A 15,646-nucleotide genomic window follows, 5' to 3' on the forward strand; every position below is an offset into this window, starting at 1 on the left:
CTATACATATCTTATGTATGGATATAAAATAAGCAGAATAGGTACCGGTAGTTATGCCAATTATATAGGCTCCAATTCAGAGTCCAAAGTGAGATGATGAAGAAGAAATAAACCAGAACGTACCGGCAACTACCGGTATATATATTTTATGCTCTGTCATTGTGATACATGATAGTATAACATGGACAAACACTGGTATTAATTCTTGGAACAGGAGACTAATTTAATAGCAGAAAGGATGAATGGGATAATTTGTCTACAACTGGTATATTGCTCACAAACCATCACCACTACAAAGCTGACAGGCAGGGTGATGCAGCAGGAAATTAAAGGTGAATCCCAAGATGCAGGTTGGAATTAAAAGGTGACTCCTGAAAAGGCAGAGGATTACTTGACATTCAGGTAGCTTCCGACTCGACAATTCTCAATTTGTTTTTCCTGTCATGGAAAACCAGGGCAGACTATGAGCCTTTTGTCATCTGATGCCTCCCATGACATTAGAGCATCAAAGAAAGCATCATGCCTGCTTGTTTATAAACTCACCCAAGTAATAAAACCAGCAGCTGGGACAGGAAGTTCTAGAAACATCCTGCATATTTTGCATGTCCTGAGATTAGCCCTCGTCTTAATTTAGCTATGCTTAAAGACAACACACTGCAATACACACACAAAAATACAGGGCTCACTCATCCAGGGTACAATTCCTAACGCAATTCAGAAGGCTTTGGCAGTTTTCTTCGCTTTAGATGCCTTAGCATTAGAGTCTGAGGATGCCAGGCTTAAATTAAGACATTTGCTTTTTATTTGCTTTCACATCCATTAGGTTATAACCACCTAGGACTCTGAATCTAACAGGTTTTGTTTACTTATCCCAGAAATCTCTGTGTGCTTGGGACTGACAGTGTGAATGCTGGGGATTCCTCTTCCTCTGTGTCCAAGTGTGTGCAAATGTCAACGACAAGATACAATTTCTGCACTACGTTAAGTTCTTGAAAGATGAAGATGAAAGATGAAATTGGTGCATTTATGTCACCAAATTGGTTGGTTTTTTCATTAAGTTTGTTGTTGCAAAAATGTAAGCCTGGCTGTCACAGGCGCGGTTGCGGCTACTCTAGAGTAATGACTCCTCCAAGCGTTGTCTTTTCATGCTTTTATTTAGTGCTGATTATTTACAGTGCAGAACAGTGCTATGTACATGTTGTCAGTTAGGGGTCAGAACCTCCGAATGGAGGTTCGCGTGTTTTCTTCCAGCAAAGTAGTCTAGGGATACTGAATCTCCGCCCCCGTCATTTCCTGCGCAATTCCGGGGTCGGCGGGATCGGCCTTCTTCCCTTGCCTCCCACTTCCCTTCCCACACTAGGCATGGGCTCCGCTACCTTGCCTGAGCCTCAGTCACTACTTCCTGAGTCGCCGCTGGAGATATCTCCCTCCCCACTAGCCCTGCCTGTAGCTTCTGTCCCTCACACTGGCCAATAATTTTGTGAATGGTGTATTGTTCTTGTATCAGTTATTATGCCAGCTCTTCCAATCACATTTTAAAACATTTCACTAGTAAATGAAATGGAGATGAATTGGGCTAAAAAGGAGATAATGTGGGAAAATCTCAGTTTTAATAGCGGAACACTAACCTAGTATACTGAAAAGGACTAGTGCGGTAAGTTTAATGCAACTTGCAGCAATTGGGAATAGTGTGACTCACTTCTGAGCAAGCATGCAAAGTATAGCAGTCAGGCCCAGTTCACACACATTACTTGGTGTGGAGACTGCTGCAATGTCACTACTGTATTCCCAACCAGTTGCCAACAGAGATCATACACACAAAGTGGCTGAACATGATTAGAATTTTTGTCTCTACTAATGCAAAGTAATCCCAGAGTGGCAGGGGAAACCCAGCCAGATGGGCGGGGTATAAATAAATAAATAAATAAATAAATAAATAAATAAATAATACTCCCCACTTGCCTTTCCCAGCCAGGCAAGGAGAGGAGTGTACCAGCATGGATGCAGTGCCATAGCTGCCAGGGGGATGGGGACTAGTGGAGTTCTTTTTTTTTTAATTAATTTTTATTGATTTTGCATAATAAGATTTTACATAATAACAAAGACCATACACATACATAACATATTTTTCACATTCTCCTACCCCCCTCCCAGAGCTCTCTCCTCCCACAAGAGAACCCCCCGAGAGGAAGGCAATCAAATGTGGTTCATTTTATAGTTGGGTCTCTATCCACCTCCCCCCTTCCCCCCTGAACCTCCCTCTGCCACCAAGAGGTCCCAGGATGGCAAGGATAGGAACAGGCGAATATCCACCCAGCTGTTGTCTAACTTTAACATTCAAAAACGATAAGAAAAAATAAAAAATAAAATAAAAATAATGACAAAAAAAACAGAAGAAAAAAATCCACAGCGTATGATAAAAATAAAAACAAAACACATAACATCAAAAATTCAAATCTTATCTAATTTCCTAAACATTGTCTATTGGGCTTCCCCAGACCCCCCCCCTTTGTTGATTTTCATTTGCCAACTCCATCTTTACAGTTTTCACTATTTACCAACCATTCTAATGTCATTTAATTTAAAATTGTCCATTTAGCCAATTAATCAAATTATCAATAATTTTTTTATTTGTTTACTTATATATCTCCTTCCATTCCCCTCCTTCTCCCCACACCCCAGAACTCTCCCTGCCACTGAGAGCCTCCAAGGTACGGAAGATAGGAAGAGATGGCTCTTTTTCCAGCTGGTTCTCCCCCTCCCCCCTCCCCCCCACTCCGGGAGTCCCCCTCTGCCACCAGGGAACCCCAGAACGGAGACGACCACGGGAGGAGGATTAGAGAACCCCGCTATCCCATTATTCATTCCCAGCTATACTAATAATCTCCTTTCAAATCTAAAAAGAAAAACACACACATCTCTATTCTACTTTCCCTCCCTTGCCTAAATTTTCCTGCAAGAACTTTCATACTTTCATACTTTTATAAAATCTATATATCATTTTCTTATTCCATTTTAAATCTTATATTCTAATTTTAGCTTCTTCCCCCCCTGTTCACGGCACCTCCCTTCTCGGATCAGCAAATTCCATGGTCCATAAACCAGTTTCAAACCATTTTAGCCAGCCTTTAAACAAGAAACCTTTTTCCATTTACCCCACTCCCTTTCTGCGAAATTTTACATGTCCAAATTTTCCATTCCCTCGCTGTTGCCCCTTTATTGTTTGTATCATCCACTCAATGTAGGTAATCCTCTCCCACGGTCTTTGTTCCCTATGGGTATTCTGAAGTCCAGACATAATTTCTGCTCCCCCTTCCATGGGAGCGTCATTCCCCTGATTCACGTGCTCAAAAACTTTTTCCTCTTTCTTCTCATTGCAGACTTCCTCTTGATCCAAAAGCTGACATGTTTCTCGCTTTCCTTCTGTTTCTTGTTTATTCTCTTGTTCCAACGTTTTTTGTCCCTTGTCCCCTTGAAGAAGTCGATTTGTTTCCTCTAATTGAGCAATCTGTTTATGTGTTCCAATAGTAAGTTCCCATAAGAGTTTCAGAGTTTTTTCTTTAAATCCAACTGTGTAATCGTATGTTGACATTTTTGTACTCCTCTCAAGGACAAAGTGCAATCCCAGAGCACAGGAAGTGTTAGCATTTTTCATTCGATCGCCATTTTTCCAAACTGGTTACAATGTATTCAGAAATTAAAATCCATTACTTGTTTCTAAATTGTAATCCAAGGGAGTTTTCGTAAGCAACTTTTACAGCTCAGTTTATCAACATTGTTTCAGAACTCCCTATTACACAAATCTTGCTGAATCCGTCAGGACCGCCGATTCCAGCGGTAGTAAGAGACTCTTCTCTCTTATTAAATCTCACACTCTCCCCTCTACCTTGTCACCAAGGGGAATTTCAGCACAGTTCTTGCAGATGCATAGATATAACAAATCCACAAATGACTTGGCAATGGGTATTTTCTTAACTGTTTCCACTTTCAATCAATATGGGGGAGATCGGCTTCCGTTTTTTAAATCTCCTCCCGCTCCAAATTTAAGTGTCCCCCCCCAAATTTTTTTAGCCTTCTTACTCACGGTAATCTATTTTTTGAATCCTTTTTCTTTGGAAGTATTCAGCGCTCTCCGCCTCCGGAACGGAGCTTCTCTTTGCGAAGGCAACAATGGTGCTCAAAATGGCCCCGCGACTACAACCCTCCTCGCTCTGGAGCTCTTATTAGAGCCTACCAGAGAGTTGGGGAGTCCGAATTGGGGCTCCGCTGAGGCTTTTCGTCCCTATAACGCTCGATATAGGGCTCTATGGGGTGCAGCGTCGCCCCCACTGCTCCCCCCCCTCGCAAAGATGGGCTGCCTCGGAGATCGAGACAGACCCCACTGGACGGCGCTGGCGCTAAACCGGAAGCCGGGACTAGTGGAGTTCTTTGTCCCGAGTGAATCCTCCAGGGGGCGTCATTGAGGCTCCCAGCCAGTGTGTGTGTGTATGCAAATGCATAATGGGGTTGCAAAACTGGGTGAAATAAAGCCTAGTATTGCCCCTGATGGACGCCACTGCTTGAAGGCATGCTAATCCCATGGCCAGTGCACTTTGCCTTGTCTCCCAGTTTTTCTTCAATCTTTGGGGATGGGAAGGTTGTGGGGATCACCACACAACTGCCAGTGCAGCTTCCACCTACTTCTGCACCTTCAAAGTTGGGGTGGTGGGGGAAAGCTGCAGATTTACTGAAGCCTGACCATTAGACTTGACCATTAAGTTAACCCCATTCATGTGACACATGGTCTTCAGTATGAGGGGAGAAGCAGTCATGATACAGCAGCTGCCATGCAGCTGAAAACAGTATCTGGACTAGGCCTCACTCCCTATTAAATGTGCATAAATAGACCTTCCTGGAACCATCCAACCCCACCCCATGTTTCATTCTCTTCTAGTAACTTGGGCTTTCAGTGTGCACTGAAAGTCAGAAACCAAAAGTGATTTCCGAAGTTGTGTAAACAGGAGAAGCAGACTGTGATAAAATAGAATAGGGCAGACTGTGATAAGCATATCCACCTCCTAGCTTGGTTCCCAAGGATGGGTAATTATTTGGCATGATAAAAGGAAGCATTCCTGTGATAAGTGATTGCATAGCAATGCATCATAGTAGTTTCACACATTATTTATAGCAAGCAGTAATGACACTCTCATCATAACAATCACTTAACCTTTACATCTGACTGGATTTGACAGCTCCCCCCACCCACTGCAATCTCAAATGAGCCTAGTTTTCTAAAGGCCTAGTCATTGTATGTTGCTTATAAGGTTACATTCTGGCTAAACAAAAAAATTGCAGGTTTTTTTTTTTAAAAACTCACCTAGTACAGGCACCCCCAACCTTCGGCCCTCCAGATGTTTTGGACTACAGTTCCCATCATCCCTGACCACTGGTCCTGTTAGCTAGGGATGATGGGAGTTGTAGGCCAAAACATCTGGAGGGCCGCAGGTTGGGGGTGCCTGCTAGTATGTTACAAATTATATTAATTGTTAACTGTGGATATCAGAAACTTGGGGATTCTCACTCACTGACTTCCCCTGATTCAAGTATTGTCAACATTCAATGAATGCCAACAGTTTCCAGTTGCTATCTGCAATAATATTACTGCTTGTATAATAAGTTTAACGCAAGCAGTTAATTTACAAATGTTATTAAGACTATGTAATGTGCTCACAGAACCTCTGATCCAAACTCATTAGAACACCAAAACCTCCTTTCCTCACCTTTCTCTGTTATTTCCATCATGTATGCCTATAATCCTATTATGTGCTTATCATTTGAGATCCAAACACCTAGCCTAAGTAATAAGGTCGAAACAAAATAAAAAAATTCCTTCCAGCAGCACCTTAAAGATCAACTAAGTTTTTATTTTGGTATGAGCTTTTATGTGCATGCAGATGAAAGCTGATACCAAAACAAAAACTTAGTTTACCTTTACCTAAGGTGCTGCTGGAAGGATTTTTTTTATTTTGTTTCGACTACGTCAGACCAACACGGCTACCTACCTGTAACTAAGTAATAAGGTGTTATTGAATAACTGTACAAAGACAAAAGTAGATGAAATGCCTTTAAATAAAATCACCACTTCCAGACTCAGCAGACATGGAATCATTTCCTTACATTTAAATGCAATAAACTTAAAAAATCAAATAAAAGATCTTGCACTTCCAGTCTGCTAACTTACTTTATCTGTTGAACATCTTCTTTCCACCAAAAGAAATAGAAGGCGGTTACCACGCTTGGGTTTGGTTTAAAAATGCACACAACAGGAAACAAATGATGAACCAACTTAAAAAGAGTTGTTTGAAAGCAACAATGTTTTTTTCTCCTGGAAAATTTGACTACATTCCTCTTCTAATATAGACACTTTTCCACATTTCACAAGCAAGAAGCCTGGCATTGAGCCAGGATTTAAAATATATATATATATATAAATCAGGAAATATTTGTTTTCTTTCTCATGGCTCTTCCAGCTTACAGAGCATCCCACAATCTCTTCCGACAGCCAGACAACTCCTGACATACAGAACTGGGCAAAAGTCCTTTCCCCCCTTTTTGTAACTGTCAAGATGGTATTCTGTACTCTCAAGCTCCAATGACTGAAATTCTAAAATAGATATTCTGCAGGCAGAAAGCTATCAAAATGCCAGCTGTTGACTTCACGCGGGGGGCCAACACCCTCTCCTCCCAAAACAAACTTGGGGGGAGGGGCACTGTGCTCCTTCCCCCCTCCCTCCCTCCCCCTCCCTCTCTCATCTTTCACGCTCCTGCATCAACACAGCAGAATTGCTGTTAAGAACACACTTTTGCTGAGATTTCTAACACTTCAACAGAAGCTTTGTAATGAAAATTAATGCAAGGCGTTGTAGTAAAACTTAACCAGTAAAAAAAACAAAACCCAGCAATAACTTCCTTCCAAATCCATTGCTCCACTATTCCATGGTGGGATATACAGAATGTTACAATTCTACAAATTAAAAGGCTGTCACCACTTTCGACCTGCACCAGCGATGTAGTGAAAATGGAAAAGGAGAAAAAGCAAACAATATAGTGAAAACCTATTTACTCGGAGTTCTTCTAGGGGTAAAATTTATTGTGTTAAACATCCAGACCATTCACACACCAGATCTATCATGAACACAAAGGCACATTCTATCCGGTTGTCAGTAGAATTTCACAAGTTGAAGTAATCTGAATCTCAGAGTCTTAAAATACCCAATAGCTGTCCATTTCAAACCTGCATTTCTTTAAAAATTGTTTCAAAAGACTGCATGTTTAGCTGACTGCCAGGGAAATATATCTTAGAATTTCAGCAGTGTACCTTGAAAGCAGCATTAGATCTTACCAGTGCCAATGAAAATATTCCTACAACCAGACCCAGTACGGATCTACAGCCTGTCTCCAGTTTTGTATCAGTATGCAAGTCTCTATGCCTGACAAACCATGCTTGGGGCGGGGCGGGAGGGAATTGAAAGAACAAATGAAATTCATGCTGAGAGGGATCAAGTGCATTGCCTACACACCACGGTTCAAACTGGTCAAAATGCCAGGATGACAGAAGCTTGCTCAGAAAGCTAAATCCTGCACACCCTCCAGCCCGGCTCCAGCTGACCTGATTCATAGTCTGATGTAATCACAGAGGAGAGAGTGAAGCTTGCAAACACCACACCCCCCTAGCTGCAGATCATACAATTCACTGCAATGACACCAGCTGACCCAGGTGGGGCGTTAGGACTGTCACAGGCAGCCCTGTCACAATATTATTCCTTCCAGCTGGCCTGGCACATAATTGTGCAGAATTTTGACACAGTTCAGTCAGTTTCTAAGTGGAGATTTGCATACAGATATGCAGAAAGCGACCGAAAAACGCACACACACACACACACACACACACAGAGAGAGAGAAAGTGAAGCATGCCCACTTTCAAGCCAGACAGGGGCTTTGTGCAGATCTTTGTGCTGCCATCTGCTAGTCCAAACCGCAAATCACGGACTGGCAGAATAAACACAGGTGGCCCGGCTCAAATCAGCAACTGTAGCTCAAAGCCCATCAGATTACTTTGCATTCCAACCCCTCCCAATTTAACTCAACAGCACCAAATTAGCGCATTATCTGTCATCTGAGTGCAGTAGTGAAACTGGAAGCAAACAATGGCTTTGCAATCTCAGTGCAGTTCTGAGTGAGCCCAGGATTAGCTTTTCCTAACTTTATATACTCATACCAGGAGTCACAAGAGTTATCCTTGTTATTTGCCATTCTTTCCTATTTTTCATCTGAAGAGCCCAATTCACACACACACATAAATAGCACGCCATCACACCCTTACTCTTACAGCACAATGCACTAGACATTTACTCAAAAGTAAGCCATTTAGTTCTGTGGGTCTTCTGCCTAAGAACCTGGGTACCGAATTGCAGCTTCATTGATTCTCAGAGTTTGAACACAGGAAGTTCTTTCATTGAAAAGTACTATATTCAAGGTATTATGAGGCAATATGGGTGCCCTCTGAGATGATGTCTGATTTATGAGAGTCTTATAACACATCATCAGTTGATAGTCAATGAAGACTTAACAGTGAAAGCAAAATTAAGGAGCAAATAAACTTGGCTGACTTACTCCTGACAGACACCGCAGAGAACATGTTTAAAAGGATGCTCCTTTTGACTAAGGAAAGTACTTTCCACCCAGCACACCCTCACACTGACACTGGGAACCCATAAAAGTAGACAACATTTTGGTGCCAGTGCTGCAGAGGTGACACAGAGAATTGCAGGAGACGGAAAAGTTGACATTTTCCTCCAAAGCTTCAGGACAGGGTGCCCAGATGCCCTTCAGATACTTTGGACCCAAACTCACATCAGCCAAAAGTCAGCAAAGGTGGGAACTGTTGTCCAAAACATCTAGAAGGCATCACATTGCCTATCCCTGCTTTTGGGCCTTCAATCAGATTAGCAGAGAGGTGTGTGCTTTAGGCAAATTTCCCAGGTGATACGTAGACCCATTTTTACATTTCCCACATGTATTAAATTGTGATAGCCACTTTCTGTTAACAATGTTGACATTCCAGGCTAAAATATACTTTAAAAGTTGTTCATTTACTGAAGAACAGAACTCTGTACAGGTTTATTTGTTGGTGAGCTAACAAATAGGATTGGTGCCAATGAATTTTGAAACGATCCTTATCAGATTCTCTTTCCCTGGGTCTGTCTCCATTCTTGTCAGTATAAATGTTTAAATACATGTTGTAGTAGCTGCCGCAGTTACAGATGGCAGAGACACAGAAAACTCCGGTTCAACTGGCAAAGATAGCAGGACTAGATTAGGGTCAGAAACATGTGGCTCTCCAGCTGTTGTTGGACCCAGCTCCCTTCAGCCTACAGTGGTCAAGCATAATGGGAATTGAGTCCAGCAACATCTGGAGGGCTGCAGAATCCCCATTTCTGTTCCAGGGGGAAAGCAACCTGGGAAATATATGTAACTTACGGTAATGTGTTTTTTTGGAGGAAAAATATTGTAACATGTATTAAATATTCTAACAGCTATTCCAAAATATTCCAACAATTATTGGACTAATATTACCATATGCAAATAAGTTACACCCAGAGCCTTCTTTCAGGAGACATCTCAAAACATAAAGTTATTAGTATGTTTTCCAAAAGGACTTTCTCTTTCTAAGTAGCATCTGACATATTAGATACCACATAAAATATTATGAAACTGAAATGCAAGTATGCTTAAGAAGATTTTTCTGGAGAGCTATTCCATTTCTTTTCCTAGCAAGACTACTGTTATTCTAACACAGGCGTCGGCAACGTTTTTGGCCGGAGGATTCCCACGGACTACCGTCCACGGGCCGGACATGGGCTGCACAGGCGCAGAAGCGATTTCCGGTGCCGCGCTGCGCATGTCCGGAACACCGGAAATGGCTTCTGTTCATGTCCACAGCTGTGCATGAAGCGATTTCTGGTGCTGCGGACATTTTGGAAATGGGCAGCGCAGCACCAGAAATGGCTTCTGCGCATGTCCGTGGCTGCGTAGACGTGATTTCCGGGGCCACTCGGCGAGTCCCCGTGCTGTGTTGCGCCGGTTTACCGCAGCGTGTGGGGGACTTGCCGAGCTGGTTCATGGGCAGCCCTTGGGCCGGAGGTTGCCGATGCCTGTTCAAACACCTTCAGTGGCTGATGGAAATTCAACAGGTGATCAACTCATCACCTGGAAAGCTGCAGCTATTAAATGTGTTGCAGGAATTTATGTATAGGTTGGGGGGGGGTTGCCCCTCCAGCAGACATCATGCACATGCAGCCCACTACCAAAATCAGCACATTCACTTTTGTGACTTTTGTGATTTGTCCCCACAAAACATTTCATCACAGTTTCTTCGTATCTATTCAAAGGGCCTCTGCAACACAATACCAAATGTAACAATTCACTGATAAATGTATCTATGTACTGGTTTACTGGGGAAACTTCAGAAATTCATATAGACATGTAAGCTCAGCTACTCAACAGCCCCTCTGCCCGAGTGATAATCCCTGGCATCCTGATACGGTACCTGAGTGCCAGACAGGTAGCCATTCCACAAATAACAAGCCCAGATGAAGACAAAAGGGTGTGGTTAACTTGGCTGGGAAACAAAGAAACGTAAATATCTCTTATGTTACACCTGACTGATGTTTGGTGGAGGGCAAGGGGAGGCAGGGGGCAGGGTCCACGATGCTCAGATTACTGCCACCAGACCTCCCCTTTCATGATGTAACCATGATGTATTCGTGATGTAGTTTGGGGGGGTGTAACATGGGATTAGCAGCTAACAAAAGTTAAGGGCCCTCTTTGTTCGGGGCTTTCATCTTGTTCCACCTGGTGGCAGGTGGGAGTCCTGTCGCTACAGTCTTCAATAAAGACCAAGCCTAATGGCTGCTGTTTTGCTTTGATATTCCTGGCTGGTGTCCTTGTCCAAGGGAGCTCTCAGATTTCTCCGTTAACAAATGTTAGCCTGTAAAGCAGCTGTGAAAAGCACAGGAAACTGCCAGAACAAGAAGAGTCTGCTTTCTTGGTGGCTTCACCTAATATTTTGTGTGTCTGATCGCTTTATGAAGTTTGGGTAGTTCTTTTAACCAAAGCAAACTCCCTCAGGAAATTTACTCCTTATTAGAAGAGACTGTTGGGAGGAATTTTGCAATTAAATGAAAGGCAAGGCAAGATATCAGTTGTTGAAGTTCTAAAAGTTAATTACATCCCTTGCAGCTTAGGAGACGTAGTTTACCTGCTATCTCTTTATCTTCTCTATTTAGAAAATGGGGTCTTTATGATTCAGGAATTGAGTGACACTGTGCTAAAATCAGCTCCCACAACTGATACTGGTGGTAATATAGTGAAGTTTACCATTCCAGCACTGGGTTTTGAGAATCCTCTTTAGAAGCACTTCATGCCTATACAATAACTTAAAAGTTTTTGATTAATTTTACCATTTTATCTAAAGGCTAAGATTGGTTCCGTAACTTGCCCATGGAGGCTGGGGTGTTTAATTCATTCTTCCATTCTGTGAGCCTAAAAATGCTTCAGCTGATTAGGCAGACCAGTTTATTCAGACCCTGCAGAGCACAACCTATTTATTCCTATAAATACATCTTGGAGAACCAACAGCACTTGCCCAGCACTTTTCTGAAGCATTGTGTTCTACAGCATGCCTATTTCTAAAAACATTCAGTTTTCTAAAGAACGGTGTTCAATATCCACACACACACACACACACCTCACATCTTGTCTACTTTCGGATGAATTTCTGCACCTTAATATATGTTTTAAGAAGAAGCACTTAGGGAAGAATCAAGTCACAGTTATGCTTCTTAAAAAAAAGTTTTAAAAGATCTTCTTCAACAAGTTTGTCTGGTTAACCTTATCCCGCAAGTTGTTCCATCTGTTTCTGTTCCTCTCCAGGATGATCTCACTCTCATTTGAGGTATGAATAGAGGAGTCCTCAGAAGCATGTTGCTGAATACAAAGTAGCTGCTGTTCGTTCAAAAGATTCAACCTTCCTTCCCAAACACACACACACACACACACACACACACACACACACACACACACACACACTTCTTTTTTGAATCATAAGCACAAGAACTGTACTAAATAAGGATTTCCTGTAATCCTAGGATATATATTTTTTTCCCCTAAAAGGTGGGACAGTTAGGAGCTTACTTACAGGCGTTCCATTATGTCCTTCCAGGCACTGAAATGCAGCCTCTTTCCAAGAGAGGATCCTGCTCCCTGCAGCATTCAGACAATTGGTCCCATTATAACCACCAGGAGGCTGAGTTAAAGGGTGGCCTTGCAATAACATAAACAGCTTGTCAGCACAACCAAAGAGGCGGGACCCGTGCTATCAGGGGACAATGCCAGCCAATGATGTGCCTCTTCAGTATCTGTTTGGTTAAGATATTGTGTTTCATTCTTAAAGAGGAGAGTGGGGCAGTGAGAAAAGCTGACAAGGAAAAACTAACTGTGCTGGGAGTGCTCACAGCTGAACAGGGCAGGGGGGGGAGGAATGCTTAGACAAGGGGAAAATATGTATCAATAAGGCACTCCAAGAAAAAATACACATTTGCTGTGTGTGCTGAAAGCTCACAAGCCACCACATATCATTTGGTTTGGACCTGCTTTTATGTTAAATAAAACACACACACACATACACGTGGAGCAAAATTTTGGAGAAATTTATCTTGCACTAAAAGCAGCATGATATAGGGCCACCAAGACTATCTGGGTTCATTTCCCTACAAAGGTCATAACCTTTCGGCTTGTCATTATTTCTCAGCCTGTTGTTGTTGTTTAGTTGTTTAGTTGTATCTGGCTCTTCGCGACCCCATGGACCAGAGCATGCCAGGCACGCCAGCCTAGCCTACCTCAAAGGGCTGTTGTGAGAATAAAAAGGGGGTGAAAATGGACCCTTAATCTCAGGGTTGTGGGTTTGAGCTCCATTTTGGATGACCTATTCCTGCACTAGATGGCCATTGTGCCCCTTCTGACTCTACAGCTCTGTGATTCTATAAAAAGGTAAAGATAAAGGACCCCAGGACGGTTAAGTCCAATCAAAGATGACTATGAGGTTGCGGCACTCATCTCACTTTCAGGCCAAGAGAGATGGCATTCATCCACAGACAGCTTTCCAAGTCATGTGGCCACCTTGACTAAACCACTTCTGGCGCAATGGAACACTGTGACAGAAACCAGAGAGCACGTAAACGCCGTTTACCCTCCCATTGCAGCAGTACCTATTTATCTACTTGCACTGGCATGCTTTCAAACTGCTAGGTTGGCAGGAGCTGGGGCAGAGCAATGGGAGCTCACCCCTGTTGTGAGGATTCAAACCGCCAAGCTTCCAATCGGCAAGCCCCAGAGGTTCAGTGGTTTAGACCACAGCGCCACCCGCGTCTGTGATTCTATACCAGGCTGAGGTCCTTGTGAAAAGGGGTGAAAATAAGTGCCTTAAATATATGGTGAGGGGGGGGGAACAAGGAGAAAACTAGCCTTGAAATTTGTATAGGAGCCTTCTACACAGCTGCTTTCAGTGAAGTGGATAAGAATGAACCGTGATCCAGGGCTGCAGGTTCAGATTTCATGTCATATCACAAATTCACAAGGTGGCCTTAAGCCATATGGAGGTCATATTCCTGACCTGCCTCTCAGGACTGTTGTAGTATGCATGTGAAGCAATTTGAACACTGAAGTGATGCATATTATTTCAATGGACATGATCCTAATAACATTTTCCTGGTCAGAATGCCTTAAGGAAGCAAGTATGCCATCTTGAATTCTGGCAGGGATCCCAACACCACAAGGCAAGCAGAAACTGTAGCAGCTACTGTTTTCCTTGGCATGTGGTTCCTGTATTTTTGCAGAGCATTTTAGATAAGGCTAATACTAATTTCTATACCATTTACAAAGGACACAGCATACATTTCATCATAAAAAGCCACGAGAATCCATGAGGTTGTCCATGCATGTGACTTCAAGGGCCATTAAGAGCCAATATTTTTGCTGTAGACACTGTTTATGCTTACCATGAAGAGAGAGTGTCATATTTTTTTGTGATAAAACTGCTAATAATATAAGAGTTGCTGTTATGCTGAAATATTTTGTCCCTTCAATCAAGTTTTTAGAATTTAGATCATCGAAATGAGGAGCATTCTTTAATTTCCAGATTCTTCACATGCTGTCCTCTAGTCTTTCTGTTCATACAGAACTAACGGTGTGCATCTTCAATACTAGTCTGCTACAGAACAGCAGCAGCAGCAGCAGGAGGATTATAGGAATCTGGACCCCTTGCCAGGATTGAGTGGATACTTGGTCAGTTGCCCAGTTGCTAGCATCAGGTCTACTACTACATTAATACTGTACTGCATACCATGGTTTAACCTGGAACTTTACTGCAATGCAAACAAGTAAACTATTGCCTTTGACTTATAAGGTATTAAGAAGATGATGGCATTAGTCCAGGGGGTCCCCAAACTAAGGCCCGGGGGCTGGATGCGGCCCAATCGCCTTCTAAACCTGGCTCGCGGACAGTCCGGGAATCAGCATATTTTTACATGAGTAGAATGTGTCATTTTCTTTAAAATGCCTCTCTGGGTTATTTGTGGGGCATAGGAATTCTTTCTTATTTTTTTTCAAAATATAGTCCGGCCCCCCACAAGGTCTGAGGGACACTGAACCGGCCCCCTGCTGAAAAAGTTTGCTGACCCCTGCATTAGTCTAAGTGAAAGTATTGTTCAATGGTAGAAACAGGGGTGTGGGAATATCTATGGCTAGGCTGGGGCGGGGGTGAGGAGACCATATGGTCCCCGGTTGGGAAACACTGCTTTAGACTACACACTTACTCATGTAAGTACTGTAAGTCACATTGAACACCTACTTCCAAGAAAGCACAGTGTCACTATGCAGGAAATGCAACAATCATTCTTAAGCTACCATGTAAAGGTAAAGGGACCCCTGACCATTAGGTCCAGTCATGACTGACTCTGGGGTTGCGGTGCTCATCTCGCGTTATTGGCCGAGGGAGCCGGCGTACAGCTTCCAGGTCATGTGGCCAGCATGACAAATCCGCTTCTGGCGAACCAGAGCAGCACACGGAAACGCCGTTTACCTTCCCGCTGTAGTGGTACCTATTTATCTACTTGCACTTTGACGTGCTTTCGAACTGCTAGGTTGGCAGGAGCTGGGACCGAGCAATGGGAGCTCACCCCGTCATGGGGATTCGAACCGCCGACCTTCTTATCAGCAATCCCTAGGCTCTGTGGTTTAACCCACAGCGCCACCAGCATCCCTAAGCTACCATGTAGCACCACAGAAATCCAGGACTGATGATGAAAATATGGACTATGAAAATACAACACTGCTATATGGAACAACTATTTGGAAAAGGTGGCCTTCAGATCTAACAAACAATAATTGGGTCAAGATCCTATGAAAGATCTTGTTCTGAATGTTAATGGGTTTTGCTTCCAGCCCTGGTGCTGTCATGTTATTAACAGAGATCACCAGTAACACAAGCTCTGGGGGACTGACAAACAAGATCCATTTCTTATCCAGAATATCAATACTGTACTAAAA

General features: G+C 43.0%; 1 protein-coding gene across 7 annotated transcripts in view; it reads right to left on the reverse strand.

Annotated features, from left to right (window-relative positions):
- TRIM2 (tripartite motif containing 2) overlaps positions 1 to 15,646 on the reverse strand; it is a 75,478-nt gene that overhangs the window by 34,884 nt on the left and 24,948 nt on the right. Inside the window, exon 1 of one of the 7 annotated variants that reach the window (XM_035112111.3) lies at positions 12,240 to 12,456. The exons of 4 other annotated variants lie outside the window; for them this stretch is intronic. In XM_035112111.3, coding sequence (XP_034968002.2) covers positions 12,240 to 12,377 — 138 coding nt within the window. In that variant the 5' untranslated portion in view covers positions 12,378 to 12,456. Of the gene's footprint in view, positions 1 to 6,220; positions 6,688 to 7,357; positions 7,423 to 12,239; positions 12,457 to 15,646 lie in introns of those variants that run through there. 2 more of the 7 variants (XM_088660238.1, XM_035112106.3) reach the window with 2 other exon arrangements.

The sequence above is a fragment of the Zootoca vivipara genome, chromosome Z1, assembly GCF_965207765.1.
Source record: "Zootoca vivipara chromosome Z1, rZooViv2.hap1.1, whole genome shotgun sequence".
In the NCBI taxonomy this organism is placed as follows: domain Eukaryota; kingdom Metazoa; phylum Chordata; class Lepidosauria; order Squamata; family Lacertidae; genus Zootoca; species Zootoca vivipara.